The sequence below is a fragment of the Platalea leucorodia genome (assembly GCF_965183815.1).
Source record: "Platalea leucorodia genome assembly, chromosome: 14".
Lineage (NCBI taxonomy): Eukaryota > Metazoa > Chordata > Aves > Pelecaniformes > Threskiornithidae > Platalea > Platalea leucorodia.
Window position 1 is genome coordinate 11,743,781 of NC_138836.1, and position 20,630 is coordinate 11,764,410.

A 20,630-nucleotide genomic window follows, 5' to 3' on the forward strand; every position below is an offset into this window, starting at 1 on the left:
TTTGTCCCCTGCTGGGTCACAGCCATGGCACCAGCGGTGACACAGCAAGGGCCTTAGCCTGGAGCAGCCATCCAGCAAGGGACGGTCTCCTTCACCTTCATCTCCTCCTCCACCTCAACCCAGTCCTACTTCCTCCATCTCTATCCATCTTCACCTCCATCTCCTCCAGTTCTACCTCCATCTCTCTCTGTCTCCTCCATCACCTCCACCTCCATCCTACCTCATCCACCCCTACCTCCTCCACTTCCACCTTCATCTCCTCCACCCCCACCCCAATCCCACCTCCTCCACACCCATCTCCGTCTCCTCCACCCTGATCCCACCTCCATGTCTACCTCCAGCACCCTCTTCCTCTCCTCCACTTCTGCCTCCACCTCCATCCCACCTCCATCCCTGCCTCCTGCTGTGGCCGCACCAAGTTTCTCCAGACATCCCCTTCCTTGGTGGGCACAGCCGCACAGTACCACGACTCCAGTGCTCTCGGTGCTGCCACCACCCCCAGGACCTCCCACCACCCCCAGGACCTCCCACCAGGCAGACGGCCACCACACCGGGGGCAGGATCGGGCCCGCGCTGACCCCTCCAAACCCCGCTCTGCCACCACCCCAGGGCACAGCACGCACCACAGCACCGTGGCCACCACTGATGGGACACGAAGCCATTCCCACCCCCCGGATAGGCCCCCCGGGATGGACGCTGCCCCCAGGCACCGTGCCAGGCTCCTTTCACGTGTCTTTAATAGAAACCGCCGGCGGTGGGGCCGCAGCGCCCACGTACAAAAGCTGGCAGGAGCGTATTGCATAGACCTTGGTGCGGGGGACCCGCCTGCCCCCCGAAATAGTCGCCTTTTAGAAAACAAAAAGCGTCTCTGAATAAAACTCTCCTGGTACAATAAATACTCTCGCGTCTCAGAGCTGGCGGAGCCGGGGAGCCCGCGCCCCCCTGCCCGCTCCCGGGAAGGGGCACGGGGGAGGCGAGCGGGCGAAGGCCCCAGTTTGGGATGCCCCCAGTTTGGGAGCCCCTTGTTTGGGATGCCCTGCTTTAAGAGCCTCCAGTTTGGGATGCCCCTTGGGAAGCCCCCAGTTTGGGAGCCTCTGGTTTGGGATGACCCAGCTTCGGGATACCTGAATGCCTCCAGTTTGGGGGTGCCTTGGTTTGGGAGCCCCCAGGTCGGGATGTCCCCGTTTGGGGAAGCCCCCCAGGTTTGGGATGTTGCTGGTTCGGGGTGACCCTGCTTTGGGATGCCCTTGTTTGGGATTCCCTGGTTCAGGAGCCCTTGGGTTGAGACACCCCCAGTCTGGGAGCCCCCAGTTCAAGATGGCCCCTGGTTGGGGCTGCTCCGGGTGGGGGATGCCCACCAGCCATGGCCACTGGCCGTGGCTCAGAAGCTGGACTCGGGCACACGCCGGGCGACACAGGGAGCCCATGGGCTGCCGTCCCCGCTGCAGCGTGGCCCCGGGGGGACCCTGGCCGGGCAGGGGGGGGTCCCCCCTGCGCCCCTCCCCAACGAGGGCCGAGCGCCGCAGGCCCCCCTCGGGGCGCGGGGGCAAGCTGGCTGAGCTCTGCGAGCGCGCCAGGGCCAGTGGGCCGGGGGACAGCTGTGCCAGGGGGACACGCGCGTCCCCCGCCGGCCGCGGCAGCCCGCAGCGATGGAGCCCCCCGCTCTGCTCCGGGCTGCTCTGGCTTTTGGGGGGCAGGCGCAAGGCCCCCTCGGCGCCAGCGCTGGCGGCTCGCCGCAGCGTGGGCACACGGAGGGGCCGGCGGGGGGCTCGGGGGGGACCCGGCTCCTCCTGCCCCTTGCTGGGCTGTTTCGAGGGGCCGGCTGGCGCGGGGCTGGGGGCCGGGGGGGTGCCAGGGACGCTCTCCCCAGCCGTGGCGAGCGGGAGGAGGGAGCGGCGGGTGCAGCGGGGCCGGCGCCCCGACTCCAGGTAGGCCACCAGCTCCCCCGGGACCCCCGGCCGGCCCCGCTCCTTGCTGGTGAAGGACCAGCGTGGGGGCATGGCCCTGGGGGCGCCACTGGCTGGCGAGAGCTTGACGCTGAGGCTGCGGCCCTGGACACCCCGCACCAAGGGCCTGGCCTCGAAGCCACCTGTAATTAGAAAAAAATCATCAGTTGGGAGGAAGCGGGAGCCACCCTGGGGTGCTGGGGCGGGGACGCTCAGCATCACCTTTCTCCGGGGGCGGCGGTGGCATCGGGGGTGCCGGGCGGGGAGGGCCGGGTGGCCGAGGCGTCTTGGGTGCTGCCGCCCAGGCGGGCCAGCCAGTGATCCGGGAGCGAGGCGGCCACAGAGCCTGCGGGGAGCAGGAGGCTGGGCCGGGCTGCGGGGCGCCCTGTGCCCGCACCCCGGGGCGCTCAGCAACGGGGGAGCACGGGGCTGCGACCAGCTGCGTGTGCATCACATACGTGTGCGGGCACAAGTGCGTGGCAAGCGCGCAGTGCTGCGGGCCATGTGGCTGCAGTTCCAGCACACGAGTGTGCATGCACCTGCGATGCTGTGCACCTGCAGGCACACGTGTGTGCATATGTGTGCACCCAGCTGAGTTGTGTGACTGTGTGCATGTATCCTTGTTCATGCACGTGTGCATGTGGCTGTGCTGTGTGTGCACAGCACTGCATGCCGGTGTGCATGGCCTGCACATGCACAGGTGCACACTTGGCTAGGCTGTGTGCATGTGCCTGCTGCTGCACTGTCCATGCGTGTCCATGTGCATGCAAGTCCACTTAGCTGTGTTGTGTGTGCGCGTGCTGAAGGCACACGCATTTGGCTCTGCTGCGTCTGCACGTACCATACTGTGTGCAAGCATGTGCACTCAGCTGTGCCTTGCGACTGTGCACAGGCACCTACCACACTGCTCACGCACGCATCTGCAAGCGTGTGCATTTGGCTGTGCTGTGTGTGCACGACACCGTGCCAGTGTGCAGAGGCATGCACACGCATGTGTGCACCCTTCGCTATGCTGTATGCGTATGTGCCTGCCATACTGTCCGTGCCCAGGTGTGCACGCGTGTCCACGTGCATGCATGTGTATGCAGCTGTGCGGTGTGTGCACACCATACCGTGTGCATGTGCATTAGTGCTCTGTGTGTGTGCACATGTGCTGGACACACGCGCATTTGGCTTTGCTGCATGTGCATGCACCACGCTGTGTGCCCGTGTGTGCCCTCGGCCGTGCCACGCGTGCCCGTGGCGGTGGCCTCGGAGCACCCGGGTGCTGTCGGGGCGCAGGCGGGCAGGGAGGTGGGGGTGCTCACCCCTGATGGTGCTGCCGGCCGACCAGGCAGGCGCGGCGTTGCGGCGCTGGTAGAAGAGGATGTAGGCGCTGCGGGTGCTCACCTCCGCCTCCTGCACCCCCTCCACCCGGCTGTCGTCGTAGCTGTACCACCGCCCGTCCAGGGCGTTGCAGCAGTAGGCTGGGGGCAGGGGGTGAGGGGGGGCACAGCGGGTGAGGGGGGCTCTGCCCTGGCCCTCCCCAGCCCCAGGGTGCAGGGGGGAGCGTGAGCCCCACGGTGCAGGGACGGCCTGGGGGTGCAGGACGCTGCTGGGGGCAGGTCCCAGTGCCATGCCTGCAACGCCATCCTGTGTGTCCCCTGCACCCCATAGCAGACACCCCTGAGGTGCCCCCAACTCCGTGCCGTGCCCCCACAGCAGATCCCCGAGGTCCCCCCAAACCCACAGTACCCCACAGCACCCCCAAACCCCACGCCATGTCCCCCGAAGCGCCCCCCACCCTGCTGCCGTGCCCCACACCACAGCCCTTGCGGTGCCCCCGAACCCCACGCCGTGCCCCCCAGCGCATCCCCTGCCGTGCCCCCCACCCCGCTCCCACGCCCCGAGCCCCCCCGCGCACCCCGCCACGCTCACCGGTGTAATGGCCGCCCTGCATGCTGCCGTGGTGGTTGCAGACGGCGTACAGGTCGTAGAGGTAGTCGCGGGGGCAGCTCGGGGGCAGGCAGCGGGGGGGCTGCCAGGGCGCCCAGCGCCCCAACAGCTGCCCGCCGGCCTGGCCCCGCTGCGCCACGTGGGGAGCCATGTCCAGACCCCGCAGGGGGAACCTCACCAGCGTGGTGAGTTTGTGCCGGTGCTCAGCCACCTGGCGAAAGCGCTTGAGGTGGATGATGAGGATGTCGGGCAGCGTCCAGAGGCTCAGCTTCACCGTGCCCTGCTGGGGCACCTTGCAGTGCGGGCAGCGCCAGGCGTCATCCGGGGCCAGCTGGGGACACCACATGCCATGCCACCTCCCCCCCGCCACCTCCAAAGCCACCCCCAGCACCGCCAACTGGCAGGGCTTGCCCTCAGTGGCGGCTCTGCCGGGTGCGGGCAGGGTGCGGGCAGGGTGCCCCGTACCTGCTCCTCCTTGGTGTAGAGCTGGAAGCACTCGTCCAGCGTGCAGCTGTGCTGCTGCCGGTGCGCTTGCTGCTGCAGCTGCACGCTCTCCGCGTCCTGCACCACCTCCTCCTGGATGTTGCCGAAAAGGCTGCACGGGACGGGGGGGACACAGGACACCGGGGTGGTCAGGGAGGGTGACCTGGGTGCTGGGGTGTCCCCCCACCCTGGGTGCAGGGGACTCACCGCTCTTTAGTGCTCACGTCCCACTCCACCGTCAGCTTCACGTGGGGAGGGCCACCCGCCCCGCTCAGCTGCAGCGCTCTGGGGGCGAGGACGAGGTGAGAAGTCCCCCAAAACCCCCTGTCCCTGTGGGGCCACCTCCTTGCCAGCCCACGGTGGCAGGCAGGGATGGCCACCGCCTCCCCGAGCGGCACCCATGGTGGGGACATGGGGCTGGGGACCCAGCATAACCACCCACAGGGACACCATGGCCACCCACAGGGACACCACTGGCCACCTCCGGGGAATGAGGGGACAGTCTGGGGACAATCCCATCCCTGCGGGCACCCTTACCTGTCGATGGCGGGGTGGCAGAGAGGGCGGGGGTCCTGCGGGGACAGGTAGGCGCAGGGGGCCGAGCCCCCAGCCAGGCGGATGCGGAAGAGGGCTCCCGCGCCCTGCAAGGGGAGAGGGGGCTGTGGGGCTGGTTGGGGGGCAGAGCCCCCCCACCTCTGCCATCACACAGGAGGAGCCGTGCTTTGTGACATGGGACAAAAAAAGCCCCCAAAATCAGATTTCTTTGGTCCCCGTGGCCGGGCTGGCAGGGGACACCCGTGGGGATGGGGAGGCAGGGCTGGGGGACGAGCTGTCCCACTGGCTGTGGTGTGGCTGGGGGGCAAAGGGGCAGCACGGGGACACCAGTGCCCGTGGGGCGGTGACACCTGGGCGCTGGGAAGGGTGGTTGGGCCGGGGCAGCTCTGCCGTGGGAGCTGGGTGGCACTGTGGCCACCCACGGTGACACCATTGGCCAACTGTAGTGACAATGCAACCACCTACAGGGCCACCACGGCCACCCACGGAGACACCATGGTCACCCACATGGCCACCACGGCCACCCATGGAGACACCACGGCCACCCACAGGACAACCTGACCACCCATGGAGACACCATGGCCACCCACAGGGCCACCATGGCCACCCATGGAGACACCACAGCCACCCCCAGCTCCACCACAGCCACCCTTGGCTCCTTCCCCACCACGGCCGCAGTGCCAGCAGCTGCCAGCAGCTGCGTCCAAGCGTGTCCCCGGGAGGGGACAGCGGTGTCCCCCCCTCCGGCTCACCTGCGCCCGCACCTCTCCCCGCAGCAGGGCCCGCAGCTGGGCCAGGATGCTCTGCTGGAGCTGCTCCCAGGAGATGCCCCGCTCCTCCCGCAGCACCAGCGGCGGCCCGAACCTGGGGACAGCGGGGGACACCAGCTGAGGGGGGGACACCCCCGCGCCCCCTCACCCTTGGGGGGCAAGGAAGGGAGGGCGGCACGCAGGCAAAGGGCAGGCAGGGCGGGCAGGTACCTGGCGAGCTGGGGGCCGGCGCCCGCCGTGTTGCAGAGCAGGAGCAGGATGCGGCCGCCCGCCCCGCGGTGCAGGCAGTCGGAGGAGCGGGCAGCAGCGGGCAGCAGGCGCTGCCCCTCCGGCCGGGCCGCCCCGGGGGAGGCGGGCAGGCTGCGGGGGCACCCTGCGGGCGGGGCAGGGCAGGGGTCAGCGCCCAGCGCCGCACGGGGTAATTAGGGGGCTCTCGTTTAGCACAAGCGTTAATTAGTGTGCGGGGGTCCCCTGCCGGGTCCCCTGCCTGCTGCTGGGGCTGCCTGTGCTCCCCTGCCTGCAGCGCTGCCGCCTGCACCCCCAGCCTTCCCACCAATCACGGCCCAGGGACATAGCCTTTGCCAATCACAGCAGAGCATGCCTGCCTCCCACCAATCAGGGGCAGGAGGGGAGCGGGAAAACAAGACCACCACCAATCACAGCAGAGCACATCTTCCTCCAACCAATCACTGCAGAGCACACCTGCTTCCAACCAATCATGGGGCTAGGGGGAAGGGAAAACAAGGCTCCCACCAATCAGGAGAAAGCACACCTGCCTCCAACCAATCATTGCAGAGTACACCTGCCTCCCACCAATCATGGGGGGGGGGTGGGGTGTGGAAACAAGGCTCGCACCAATCACAGTGGAGCACACCTGCCTCCCACCAACCACAGCAAAGGATATCAGTCTCCCACCAATCCCAGTAGAGACCACCTCCCTCCGATCCCAGTGGAGAGCAGCTCCCTCCACCCAATCACAGCAGACAGGACACCACTTCCCCACCAATCACAGCGCACCTCCCAGCCACCAATTACAGTGAGGGGGAACCACCGCCTCCCACCAATCCCGGGGATGCTCCCGCCTCCCCCAGCACAGCTCCCATCCCACCAACCCCAGCACCTCACAAGCCGCTCCCAACCAATCAGGGCTGCGCAGGTGGCCAGCTGCCAGCCAATCGGGACGGGAGGGGGTGGTACCTGTGCGGCGGGCGGGGGGGGGCTGGAAGGCGTAGAGGGGAGCCCCCTCCCCGGCAGCACCCAGCTCCTCCGCGTCGCCCAGGGAGCGCAGGAAGCCCCGCGGGGACACCTCGGCCAGGATCACCTGCGAGATGGCACCCGGCACCCTCAGTGTCCCTAATCGGGGGTGTCCCCCGCCCCCTACCCCCGCCCCGTTACCTGCTCCGGGGGGATGTGTCCCTCCCGCGCCACCATCTCCCGCAGCTCGGCCACGGTGCCGCGCAGGGGCACGGCCAGCCCCACCCGCACGAACCGCCAGCGCTCGCACTGCAGCACCAGGGTGACATTGAGAGCCCTGGGGACACGGAGACACACACACCTCAGCAGGGAAAGCCACCGCATGCCGTGCTGAGACCCAACACCGCTCGTGACCACGCCGGAGGGATCCACATCCCAACGTGGCAGCTCCGACTCCTGGGTAGCAAACACCCATTGGACACAGCTCCTGCAGCAGTGACCGTCACTTGTCCCAGTGCTGCCACAACCTCCCAAATTAATCATTTACCCCAAAATATGCAAATTACTCTCACTGGAGCCAAAACCCAACCGAGCAGCAGCCATGCCTCTCACCGCACTGGCGAGCGGCTGGGGAGGCGCGGGGCCAGACTCACCTGGTCTGGCGGAGTGGGATGGGCAGGGAGATGCACAGGAAGGGGTCGAAGGTGTTGCTCTGCTTCAGGCAGTGAGGGCACGTCAGGGAGGACCTGCGAAACACAGCCGGGGCGCGTCACCGGCGTGGGGATGGCACCCCCGGAGTCCCCACCCTGGGGCTGCAGCGCCCTGCCACTGGTGCCGCACCCCGGGTACCACATCCCACAGGGCTCGGAAGGTCCCAGCATCACGCAGGGTTTGCACAACCTCCTGCAGGGCGAGGCACTGCAGCCCGGACCCACCTGCCCAGCTGAACGGTCTGTTCACTCTGAAACCTAATGAGGGTGCCTGCAGTAACTTGTGCTACAGAAGCCAGAGTGAACTCCCAGGGCTGGGGCTGGAGGGTTTCCCACTGCCATGTGTGGCTGTTGCCCCGAAATCCCCCCAAATCCTGTTTCCCCTCCCAAGGGCTCGCAGAGCCCAGGGTGGCTTCTGGCTCCTGGAGGCTTTGGGGTGACCCCAGCCCACCGAGTTGGGCATTAAGTGGGAACAACACCTTGGGGTGCTGGGAGGAGACAGGACCCCTCCTGAAAAACAGGGCTGTGGCTGGGCTGCAGGGAGGAGACGGTGGTGGGCAGCAAACGGGCAGCTGCCTGCAGCCCCGTGACAAACCCCAGTGCATTCCCCAGGGAGGCAGCGCTGGCCCCTTGCCCGCGCTGGCACCCACAGCCAGAGGCAGGGGCGGTGGTGGCACCGGCTGGTGACCATCCCACCTGCAAACTGCCCCGGGGGACACCGCGGTCCTGCCACACTCCCCGTCCACCTGCTGGGAACCAGCTGCCCACCAGCACCGCAGGGCCGGATCCTGCACCCGCCGGGCTGGTATCCTCATCAGCACCACAGGGAGAGATGCTGCACCCACCAGGGCTGTGCTCCCAGCACTCCCAGCCTGCCGGTGCAGGGCTGGTTCCCACCACGGCACAGCCGCCAGCTCCAGGGGAGCCCTGGGGACAGTGAAGGGGACACGGCCACTTTGCCAGGGGACATGGGGCCAGTGGGGAGGCTTCCCCATCTCCCACAGCATCCCGCAGGAGATGCTCCACCAAAGCCCGGCTTAAGTGAACCTTTACTACCAACACCCACCTTAGGCCCTATTTCTTTTCAATTCTGTCTTTTATTTCTTTTTTTTTCCCCTCCTTTTTGTTCAACAAAAAAGGGAAAAGTAAATTAAAAATCAAATCAAAATCCTGAGCCCTTGTTATCCGTCACCTCGAAAAGCCACCGAGCTCCCCAGGAAGCAGCCGCACCAATTAATAAATCCTTTTGCGCACAGACGGGCTCCGGCATGTGGAAGGGGGTGGATGATTAAAGAATTTTTTTTCATACAGGGCGAGGGATTTAGAGAGGAGGAAGGACTTGTGGTGCCAGATGCGTCCCCTCATGCCTGCCATGCCATGGGATGGGGACGGGGTGGCCAGATGCTGGCCCACCCGAGCATCCCGTGAGTCTCAGCTGGATGAACATGTGGGGTGTCCAATCACCCACATGCGGGGGCATCCCCACGCTGGTCCGCTGGGACAGGCTTGGGACAACCCGGATCCTGAGTCCTGTGACAGAACCGCGGAATGGCTTGGGTTGGACAGCCCCAACTCTCTCAGCCTTCCTCCACAGCAGAGGTGTTCCAGCCCTCTGGCTATTTCTGTGGCCTCCTCTGGACCTGCTCCAACAGGCCCGTGTCTGTCTTGCCCTGGTGGCCCCAGAGCTGGACGCAGTGCTCCAGGCGGGGTGTCACGAGAGCAGAGTAGAAGGGGAGAATCACCTCCCTTGACCCGCTGGCCACGCAGGATCCAACAGGATCTGTCAGGCTTTCTGGGCTGCAAGTGCACATTGCCGTCTCATGTCCAGTTTTTCATCCACCAGCATCCCCAAGTCGTTCTCCATTTATCACCCAGTCTGTACTGGTACTGGGGACTGCCCAAACCCAAGCACAGGACCTTGCACTTGGCCTGGCTGAACTTCATGAGGTTCGCATGGGCCAACCCCTCCAGCCCATCAGGGCCCTCTGGACGGCATCTCCTCCCCTGGTGATCAACGGCACCACTCAGCTTGGTGCCACCTGCCAACTTGCTGAGGCTGCGCTCAATCCCACCATGTCACTGACAAAGATATCAGAATCACAGAATCATTTAGGTTGGAAAAGACCCTTAAGATCATCGAGTCCAACTGTTAACCCAGCGCTGCCAAGGCCACCACTAACCCATGTCCCCAAGCACCACATCTCCCCGGCTTTTAAATCCCCCCAGGGGTGGGGACTCAGCCCCTGCCCTGGGCAGCCTGGGCCAGGCCCTGGCAGCCCTTTGGGGGAAGAAGTTTTTCCCAATACCCAACCCAACCCTGCCCTGGCGCAGCTTGAGGCCGTTCCCTCTCGTCCCATCGCTTGTTCCTGGGGAGAAGAGACCGACCCCCCCGGCTCCAGCCTCCTTTCAGGCCGTTGCAGAGAGCGATGAGGGCTCCCCTCAGCCTCCTCTTCTCCAGGCTGAGCCCCCCCAGCTCCCCCAGCCGCTCCTCCCCAGCCTTGTGCTCCAGCCCCTGCCCCAGCCTCGCTGCCCTGCTCTGGCCACGCTCCAGCCCCTCCATGGCCGCCTTGGGGTGTGGGGCCCAACACTGAAATTAAATTGCACTGGTCCCAGTATGGACCTTTGAGGGACACCATGCCTTACTGGGTTGCTCCACCAGCCACCACCACCAACCCAGCAGCACCAACAGAGGACAACCAGGGCATTCCCTGCCCAACCCCTGCCTGCAGCCCTGCCCGTTGCCCCAGGCTGAGCCCTCCCAGCCCCGCCAGCTCAGCAGCCGCCTTGCTTTTGCCAGCGAACTGCTATCGTGGCCCAAAAGCCGCTGTCCCAGCAAAAGCCATCTCCTGGTGGCCCTCCCCACCCTGGGGCGGTGATGAGGAAGGGAACCACTTAAGGGTTCGTTAGGGCCAAGGCAAGGCGGGCAGCGGGGCCCCCAAAGGCAGGGGGTACGAAACGCCCAGGGAAGGGGCGCGGTGGGTGGAAGCAGGGGCAGGGCTGGGGTCTGCCCATGTCCGTGTCCACGCCAAGAGGTGACACTGAACGTGGCTGATGTCACCCCCTGCACCCTCACTCCCAGGCATCCACCTGCACCAAACCACCCCCCGGGACGCAGTTCAGACCCTGCTCCGGATCAGTCCACACTAAAACCAATTTGCCTCCTCTGGGAAGAGCTGCCCGGCCCGTCACCCCCACCCCACTGCACCCACACAGCCCGGACAACGCTGCCAGCACTGCACCGTGCAACCAAAACACGGCTCCGTCCTCATTTCGTTGCTCCCGGGGCTTCCCAGCTAATCCCTGGGAGCCCAGGGCTCAGACAGGGGTGGAGAGCGGGCAGGACTCCCCGCTCGCTGCCATGGGGATTCAGGCTCCAACCCTCCCCGTGTCTTTTACGGCACTTGCAAAAATATTTGCTGGCATTGAAGCGGACTAAGAAATGTCCTTAAACCCCTCGCTCTGCGCTTCGCCCTCAGCCGTGGCTGCACCGCCCGCGGGGGAAGCAGCTCCAGCACCCCAGCTGGGTGGGATGGATGGATAGATGGATGGATGGATGGATGGAGCCTCACTGCAGGGCTGAGCGCTCCCCAGCTCATCCTTTCCCTTGGCTCGCAGAGTCCGGCCACCCACCAGCAAAGCCCCTCCATGCTGCCCGGGGCTCGCAGGAGGACGAAGCCCACGGCCGGGCAGGATCTGGCCCTCCCCGCTCACCTGTACTGCGCCTGGAAGTGGCTCTGCACGAAGCTCTGCCCACGGGGATGCTGGGCGGCCGGTGGGGAGCTGCCGGCACCGCCGCTCCCGTCCTCGCCGGGCTGCAGGGGCAAGAGACAAGTGGGGTGAGCGAGGCGCCGGGGTGACCCCCCCACCCCTGAGTGGCTGGGGACACGTCCCAGTGAACCAAGCCCAGATTCAGTGTCCCCATGGCACGAACGAGCTGAAGGTGACACCAAAGTGACCCCTGCCCAGCACCCCCCGGCCTCATGCCCTCCAGGCTCCCTGCGTGTCTTCTCGTGGAATTTTGGGGTACGTCCCATCCACCAGCCAGCGTGGGGCACCAAGGGATAACCCCAGCACCTGGCCACGGGTTTGCAGCAGCGAGACCCCCAGGGGCCACCCAACGCAGCCCCGGTGTCCGGAGCTTCTGGACGCCAAGGAACTGGAGCTGGGAACGCGTTCGAGCCCAGCTGAAATGCTCCAGGAGGGAAATCCTGGGGGAGTCGGCTGGGACGGCTCATCCATGCTGTCACACGGGCACCTCTGGCAGGGGAAAGCTTGCGGGGGAAAAGCCAGGCCCCCCTGTGACATCCCCCCCACGGAGCCCCAGCACCCACGGGCACACACCCGCAGGGGCGGCAGCCCCGGCAGGGAAGCACCCGCAGCACCCCGGCACCCACTGTGCCGGCAAACGCACCCATGGGTGCTGGGAGCAGCCGTGCTGCGGGGAGCTGGGGCGTGGACGGGCTGGGATGCTGCAGCGAGCAGGTGTCCGTGTGTCTGCGTGCGTGTCCACGTGTCTGTGAGAAGAGCTCCCGGAGCGGGTGTGCACGTTCCTGTGCGTGCACCCGCCCGAGGCAGACACGGCCGGGTGTGAAGTAACCACATGCAAATCACCAGAACCAGGGAGCCAAAAAAAGCCCTGGCTGGCACGATGCCCTCCCAGGCAGGTGTGCCAGCACGGGGCTGCCAGCGCCGCCGCCGCGTGTTCCCCCAGCGCCCTTACCAGCAGCAAGCCCAGGCAGGTCACCCAGCACAGCACCCGGCACGCCAAGCCCAGGCACAGCACCCTGGCACAGCACGTGGCACGCTGAACCCAGGCACGGCACCCCAGCATGGCAGCCTGAGCCCCAGGCACAGCACCCTGGCACAGCACCCCAAGCCCAGGCACGGCACCCAGCACCCCGACTCGCTGCCCCAGAGCTTTCGGGGGCCGCGTGTCCGGCGCAGGCGGTGGGAGCAATGCCATCCCACCAGCATCCCCCGCGGGGCAGGGGAGGCAGCCATGGGGAGCGCTGGCTCCGCTGATGACCCATCCCTCGGCCACCTCCCCACATCACCACGTCCCCCAGCTCGGCCACGGATGCTGGGGCAACCACCTCTCCCCCCACACCGCAGATACCAGATCTGTCTCCGGGCCTGAGGCACCAGCTCCCGGCACCCTGAGCCACGGCAGCCAGCCACGCTCCCCGGCTGGGTGCCTGCACCCATTCCCCCCGGGCAAGTCCACGGCACATCTCTGAGCAAGAGCAGGAGCGACACCGGGCCCCCTTCCCCGAGAGAAACCGGCTCTGCCACGGGCCGCACGCTGCCTCGGTGGGCGAGGAGCCCTGCACGGGGGAGCTCTCCCTCCATCCCCCCGCGTGGTGCATGGGGAAACTGAGGCACAGCCTCTGCTCTCGACAGGGACTGACGCCGAGCATGGCGCTGGTGGGCTGCCCACGTCCCTGCCGCTCGCTCCCAGGGACGGCACACGATCCTTTCCTCCATCCCGAGGAAAGGCTGGATGCCCGGCCGGGGAGGCAGCCTTCTTTGACAAATTCGGGGGATGCCAGCGCCGGCTGGGGGAGGTGAGACGTGCCCCGTACCCAGGACGCCCTGAGAGGAGCCGGGTCCTCTGCTCCGCTCCGTAGGGAACAGGGATGTTGGGACACGACCACGTTACACAGCCAGACCTGCCTGGTTAGGAGACGCCTCCCTGCCTGCCCGCTGCCCTGGGAACCACGGGGAGCCCCCGTCCCCACGCACAGGGGCCAGGAGCCACCGGCTTCACCCCCTGCTATGGCACACGGAGCCCGATGGCAGAAGAGACATCGCAGAAAGGAGCCTTGATAGTTTGGAAAAGGACTGGGCTGTTTTGGGGCAAGAAATGGAGTTTTTAGTGTCATGATGAGCAAGACGGAAAATCAATGAGGTGTTTGGCCAGGAGGTGGATTTTCCTCACGCCATCTGCTGGCACTGGGTCCTGCTGAGCCTGACGTGGCCTTACAGTCTGCCTGCGGCCAGGGTCCATCTGGTGTGGCAGAGAGGGGACCTGGATGGCGCCTGTGCCCCACACAGCCCCCAGAATCCCCCCAAAACCCGAGGGCATGCCTCCTCCTCCTCCAGCCCTGCGGGCAGCCAAGCCTTGGGCCCCACCTGGGTGCCACAGCCCTCCTGGGCATCCATCGAACAGCCAGGACGGTATTTCCACCCTTCCAGCCTGCCTGGCTCTGTGCCCTGGACCACCGACCTCCTCATCTTCTGCTTTCCACCAGCTGAGCTCCCCCGGTCCACGAGCCTTGGCACGGGCTTGACCAGGAGCAAACCACCCCCATCCTTCGGTATCTGCACAAAGCCTCCTCCTCCTCCAGCCCACGCTACCCAAAACGGGGACGGGCGCTTGCGTGCCCACCTCCATCCAGACACTTCAAAGCCGTTCACTCAGGCTCACGGCCCCGCCGGGCACCCCCTCCCCAAGGACACGGGCCCGCGGGGGCCGCTCAGGTGGCAGCCCCCAAAAGGGGCCAAGACTGGGGGATGCCGAACAAAACCAAGGATGCTGGGGGGGGTACAAAGGGTCCCGTCCCCAGAGCCAGGCGGGCACCCTGGGCATTGCCACGCCACCGCCTCCAGCGCGGGCAGCTGAGGGCACCGCCGGCGTCACGCCACAGCCCACGGCACGTGCTGGCACCTCGCACTGAACAAGCGAGCAAGGGGAGCTGCCCGCTGCCAGGCTCTCCCAAACAGCCTGGGGTATCTCAGTGCCTCCGGGGAAAGGCAGGCAGGGCTGAGGATGGCTCAGCTCGCTGCAGGGATGGCTGCAGCCCCCCAGCCAAGAAGGGCTGGAAGCCACAGGGCTGCCCCGGCCAGAAGCTTTGGAGATGGGCACCGCAGCCGAGCTCTCCCACGCAGGATGGGGCTGTGCCCGTGCAAGGCTGGGGCTGCCGCGGGGTCCCCAGCCCCTCAGCCACAGCCGCGATGCCCCAGGCTGGGGACAGGGAGGATGAAGCTGCTCCCGGGACCCCCGTGCCCAAGACGGGCATCACCCCCGCCGCGGGGACAGCACGCTGCTGAGCCGAGCCGGCGCGGCAAACACCGGCTGCGCAAACCCATCTGCTGGAACAGGCAGCGCCCCGGCAGGCAGCAGGCAGGGCCAGGGCGATGCCATGAGCGCAGATGGATGGAAGGAGACTTAATTACTCGTTTTGCCAGCAGTAAAGCCACCGAGTGCTGTAATTACAGCGGGCTTAGCTGGAGGCGGGGAGGGACGGCGGGGCTGGATCTCCTCCTGACCTGGCAACCCCAGGAACCAGGGTGCCCAGCAGAACCGGGGTGCTCAGCTGGACAGGCTCCTGCTGACACCCCCACGCTCTCCCAGCGCCCCAGCCACCCTGCTCAGCCCCGCAGCACCTGGACCCCGCCATCCTCCCCCACCACACCGGCCATCACCCGCATCCCCATCCCGTACTGGGGTGGGGGGACAACCCCAGCCCGTCCCTTCCCAGGATATCTCGGCTTCCCCGGTCCCAGACCTGGCGTGGACACCCCCACCCCAAGCCAGGGTGCACGGCCACCCCGGCGGGGGCCACCCACCTCCTCGGGGACACGGGCCTGCTGAGCAGGGGAGGCGGCACCCAGGTCCTCGTGCATGCGGTCCAGCAGCCAGAGCAGGAACTCGAGGGCGTCGTGCTGCGCGTTGCCCCGGAACTGCGAGCTGTGCTTGGAGACGATGTTCTGCAAGAGACGGGCAGGGAGGGTGCTGAGCCTCGGGCCACGCTGCCCGGCACTAATGAAGGGCCGGTTCGTTAGCACCCATCCCCGCTTCCTGCCTGCAACAGCATCTGCCCTTGCGCTGCCTCTGCAGGGACACCACGGGGACAGCAGCAGTGGGGACAGTGGCTCACGCGGCCAAGACAGCAGCTCGGTGGCCCATCACCAAGGTGTCCCGGCTTTCAGCTGCCAGGGTGAGGCCGGGAGGGGACAGCTTGCTGCAGCGGAGGGGACAGGGCACACCCCAACAAACCCATACAAGCCCAGCCCACGGGGACCCACCAGCATCACCCACCCCACACACTCTGATGGCATCAACTCGGTGTAACAGCCAGGGGAAGGCAATTCCCAGCGTTGGGATTACTCGGCAGGTAGCAGCTCTCCCCCAGGCCCTGCCTGCCCCTGCCTGCACATGCTGCCCCATCACCAGTGCCTCCTCGTGCCTCAGTTTCCCCAGCCAGGCGATGCTGGCGGTGCCAGCTCAGCCACCCAAGTCCCCAGAAGAGGCAAGGGCTGTTCATACAGTCAAGCAAACGTGTGGCCCGTGGGCAGGGGAGCTGCAGCCCTGCCTGCACAGGCAGGAGGGAAGCCCCTGAGCAAACCTCCTGCATCCCAAAACTGGGGATGCTCGGCCCATCGCAGCCCAGCACTCAGCACCCTCTGACCGAAGCGGAGCAGGTGAGACCGGGGACAGGGACCAGAGATGTCCCTGATGGAGCCACATGCCGGGGGTCCCACCAGCCCCCCCGCACCGAGGGCAGTGCTGCTGCCTGCCCTGCCAGGCTCCGTCCCTCCACCCACAGCCCTGCCAGCTCCCCCTGCCCGAGGCTGCCCTCTGCTCACCCCCTCTCCTCCGTCCCCCCAGGAGGTGCTGACGGGGCTCCCTGGTGCATCCCCCCATTTCACCCTCCCCTTACCTTCTCTCCCCCTCCCCCCCCCCCCCCCAAAACGTGCAGCTCCGTGCACAGCACAGGAATCGGGCCCAGAGCAGGCATGAAGGGGATGAAGCCACCATGATGCTCCCTTTGGATGCCCTGCCCTGAAATCCCAGGTCCCCCGTGCCACCAACCCGAGCATGCCCCTGCCCACACCTGGATCAGGCTCTAATCTCTGTGCCTGCCTCCCACCAGCCACGCCACAGCATTTTGGCTAATTAGCATTAATTGCACCGTTGGGCAAGCGGCGCGACGACCTTACAGGGGCTCCCCCTCGCGAGGGGCTGCGGTGGGAAGAACGTGGCTGGAAATGCCGTGGGGCCGAGGCAAGGGGCTGTGAGCCAGGATGGGACCCGGGGACAGGCAGGGGCTGGCGAGGCGGCGCTGCCGGCTCAGAGGGGGTCCCTCCTCTGAGACCCACCTGGGTGGCACCCGCGGGGGGTCCACCGCCAGCTCCCAGCCCAGCGGTCCCAGGCTGGGGTCACCTCTCTGCCCTGAGCACCTGCAGAGCCAGGATGGGTCCCTAACCCTGAAAGGGCAGGACGCACAGGGCTGGGAAACCCCTCCCCATAGGGAGCCTGGGGGTCCAGGGAGCACCCCAAAAGGCAGAGCTGGGGGTCCCCAAGGACCCATCTCTGAGCCTGGGCTGGCAGTGGCTGCTCAGAGCTGAACAGGAAAGGACAATTTGGGAGCTCAGTCCCAAAACCAGCACCGAGAAGCAGAAATCCTGACCATCCGTGTGGATTTTAACCAGCTGATGCAGTTAAACCCCAGCCATCTGTGCCGATTTTAACCAGCACCCCGGGACCTGCCAGGACAGGGATCAGACCTCCAGCATCACCGGGAAACACCCCGAGCCAAGACCCCCTCCGGCCACCCGCCACGCCAGCCCGCGCGCCCCCGGCCCCGCTCCCAGCGGTACAGGCATCCCGGTACACGCATCCCGGTACAAGCAGAGGGAGCAAGGCCACCACGGATGGGCTTCAAGCAAAATGAGTCTCAGACTCAGCTCTTATTTAAAAATCTTATTTAGGCAGATATGAAAAAAAACAAAAAACAAAACATAAGGTGGAAATTCATGGAAGATGCAGATAACCACCCGGAGGGAGGAAATTCAAAGTGAAGGCTGGAAGTTTTGGGTTTTTTTTTTGCTCTGTGCCTAAGGAACGTGCGTGTTTGGGAGCAGAGGGCACGGAAATGTTGTGCCCGGCACTGCAAGAGCTGGTTACTTTGCTACAAGGAAATTAAAGGCAACAAGCACCCTGCTCCCCCAGGAGCACCCACTGCACCCCGGCAGTCCCTGCAGGGTGGGCGCTGCCACCCTCCAGGCAGGGCAGGCAGGCAGGCAGGTCCCCCCAGGAAAGGGGGGCAGAGCAGCGGGTACCCCCACCCCGGCAGCACCAGCCTGGCTGCCGCCACAGGAGCCAGCAGCGCTGCTGGAAACCCCAACCCAGGAGGGGGCCGAGCAGCTCCTCGGTGCCCAGAGCGCTCTGCAAAGTTTATTTGCAGCAGCAGGTCCTTGGCAAAATGTCACCTGCGGGCACGCGTCCCTGGGCGCAGGGGGCTGCAATGCCAGGCTAAAAGCATTGCCCTGCGCCCACCACCCTGTCCCTGTCCCCAAGCCGGGCGCAGGCCTGCGGCACGCTGGCACATGCCCAGCAGGGATGTGACAGGCACTCAGTGACGGAGCCCGAGGCCACTGAGCTGGGCTCCCGTGGCACCATCCCGCCTCACCTCACCATCACGGCCAGCATCGCGCCCACCCTTACGGCTGCACGGGGGGACCAGGGCTGGGAACTCAGGCGAGGTGATGGCAGCGGGGCTGGGGGACAGCGGGGCTGGGGGACAGCGGGGCTGGGGGACAGCGGGGCTGGGGGACAGCGGGGTGTGTGAGGCAGGGGAGCGGGTGATGTGACCAGGGGGTGCCGGTGGGTGCTGGGAGTGGAGGGAGAGAATCACAGAATCGTTAAGGTTGGAAAAGACCCTTAAGATCATCAAGTCCAACCATTAACCCAGCACTGCCCAGTCCACCACTAAACCATGTCCCCAAGCACCACGTCTGCCCTCCTTTTAAATCCCCCCAGGGATGGGGACTCAGCCCCTGCCAGCCCTTTGGGGGAAGAAATTTTTCCCAATACCCAACCCAACCCTGCCCTGGCGCAGCTTGAGGCCGTTCCCTCTCGTCCCATCGCTTGTTCCTGGGGAGCAGAGACCGACCCCCCCGGCTCCAGCCTCCTTTCAGGCCGTTGCAGAGAGCGCTGAGGGCTCCCCTCAGCCTCCTCTTCTCCAGGCTGAGCCCCCCCAGCTCCCCCAGCCGCTCCTCCCCAGCCTTGTGCTCCAGCCCCTGCCCCAGCCTCGCTGCCCTGCTCTGGCCACGCTCCAGCCCCTCCATGGCCGCCTTGGGGTGTGGGGCCCAGCGCTGAGCACAGCACCCGAGGGGCGGCCTCACCAGTGCCCAGCGCAGGGGCACCATCACCTCCCTGCTCCTGCTGGCCACACTGCTCCTGACACAAGCCAGGGTGCCATTGGCCCTCTTGGCCACCTGGGCACACTGCCGGCTTGCATTCAGCCGGCTGTCGACCAGCACCCCCAGGTCCCTTCTGCCGGGCAGCTCCCAGCTGGATGCCGGGGGGCCGGGCGGGGGGCGCCGGGGCGCTCCGGGCGCGGCGCGGCGGGGCCGGTACCTTGAACTCTGCGGAGAGCTGCGGGGTGTAGTCGCGGGTCCAGAGGGCGCGGACCAGGGCCGCCAGCCGGTGGGTGACCTCGGCTCGGGCCCCGCGGGCGCGGTAGCGGCCCAGCGCCAGGAACTCGGCCAGCGGCGCCGTGTTGCTCAGGCACTGCACCACGGCGTTCATGAAGCAGGTGTTCCCGTGGTTCCGCAGCCCCTGCGCGCCCGGCGGCCGCCCCTCCGCTCTCCCCGGCCCCGCCGCCGCCGCCCCGGGCCGCCGCCGCTCCCCGCCGGGGCCGCCGCCCCCCCGGAACCCGCCCTCGTCGTCCTCCGGCGGGGCGCGGCGCCGCCCGCGGCCCCCGGCCAGGCGGGCCCAGGTGCGGAGCAGCCGCCCGGCCAGGCTGCCCAGGGAGCGCAGGGCGCGCCGCCGCCGCCCGCCGCCCGCCCGCCGCCCCGCCGGGCTCCCCCCGCCGCCCCGCCGCCGCCCCGGGCCGCCCCCCGCCGAGCTCATGGCCCCGGGCGGCGGCCGCCGCCGCCCTCCCCCGGCCCCGCCGGCCCCGGCCCCGCCGCGGCGCGCATGGCCCCGGGCGGGCGCTGGGCGCCCCCCGCCGCCGGTGCCGGTGCCGGTGCGGGGGCCGGCGCGGCCGGGCGGGAGGTTTTGTGCGCGGCCGGCTCCTCCCCCGAGCGGGCGGGCGCTGGGAGAGGGCGGAGGAGGAGGAGGAGGAGGAGGAAGGCGCGGGGGGAGCTGCCGCTGGCGGCGTAACCGGCCCAGCCCCGGCTGCCCCGGCGTCCCCGGCATCACCCCGGGGTGCCCCGGCCCGCTGCCCCCGCCACGGCCCCCGGGCTCTCCCGGGGTCCCAGCCGTATCCCTCCGGCGGCCCCCCCAGTCCCCAGCATCACCCCAGGGCTTTCCCAGGCGTCCCAGCTGTATCTCCCCAGTGACCCCCAGCATCACCCCAGGGCTTTCCCAGGCGTCCCAGCTGTATCTCCCCAGTGACCCCCACCGCCCCCAGCATCACCCCAGGGCTTTCCCAGGAGCCCCAGCCATGCCCCACCGGCGCTGCCCCCAGCATCACCCCAGGGTGTCACAGCGTGGCTGTGAGGTGCCCCAATCCTGCCACCTCTGGGTGCTCTTAGCTGGGACAGGGGGACGATGGTCACCTCTGCACCCACCGCACTCAGGTTTTGCGACCTAATGGGGATCCCTCCACACAGAGCCACAAAACCAGGGCTACCAACCCAGCACTGGCAGAGCCCGGAGGCTTTGGCCACCTCCTGCCCACCCCGCACCGGCAGAGCTTGGCCGGGGAGGGACGGTGCCACCTTCCCCCCGCCGCAGGGATCGGCACCTGAGCCCTCCCTGCGTGGCCGGGGACCCCCGGGGTGCCCAGGCACCACCAGCTCCCTGCTCTCCACCGGCAGCACCGCCAGCAGAGGAAGCCCGCTGTGGTTTTGACAGGCGGTTTTCAGACGGATCAGTCCCCTGGTCCAGCTGGCTCCATCCCTCAGCACCACGCCGGCACAAGGAGGGGCACTGCAGCGGGACTGGCTGTTTCTGCAGCAACTCTCCCTCCGCTCGACTGCAACCCGGCAGCAGCACGTTGCTCTTCAAACAGCCGCAGGAGACTCAAATCTCCCAACCAAGTCCGGCCACGTGAGGCTGGGACCCGCTCGCCTCTGCAAACAAC

At 67.2% G+C, this 20,630-nt stretch overlaps 1 protein-coding gene across 1 annotated transcript; it reads right to left on the reverse strand.

Moving 5' to 3' along the window:
- Nucleotides 1-1,381: 1,381 nt before the first annotated feature.
- USP43 (ubiquitin specific peptidase 43) lies at nt 1,382-19,453 on the reverse strand (the record flags this gene model as incomplete). The annotated part of the gene is given in 17 exon segments (XM_082326552.1): nt 1,382-1,402; nt 1,404-2,089; nt 2,169-2,178; nt 2,180-2,292; nt 3,254-3,412; nt 3,864-4,212; nt 4,347-4,476; nt 4,572-4,649; nt 4,902-5,005; nt 5,672-5,783; nt 5,900-6,062; nt 6,887-7,010; nt 7,085-7,220; nt 7,537-7,629; nt 11,305-11,405; nt 15,163-15,303; nt 18,959-19,453. Coding segments are annotated over 17 exon segments (3,015 nt in total).
- Between the last annotated feature and the right edge of the window lie 1,177 nt (nt 19,454-20,630).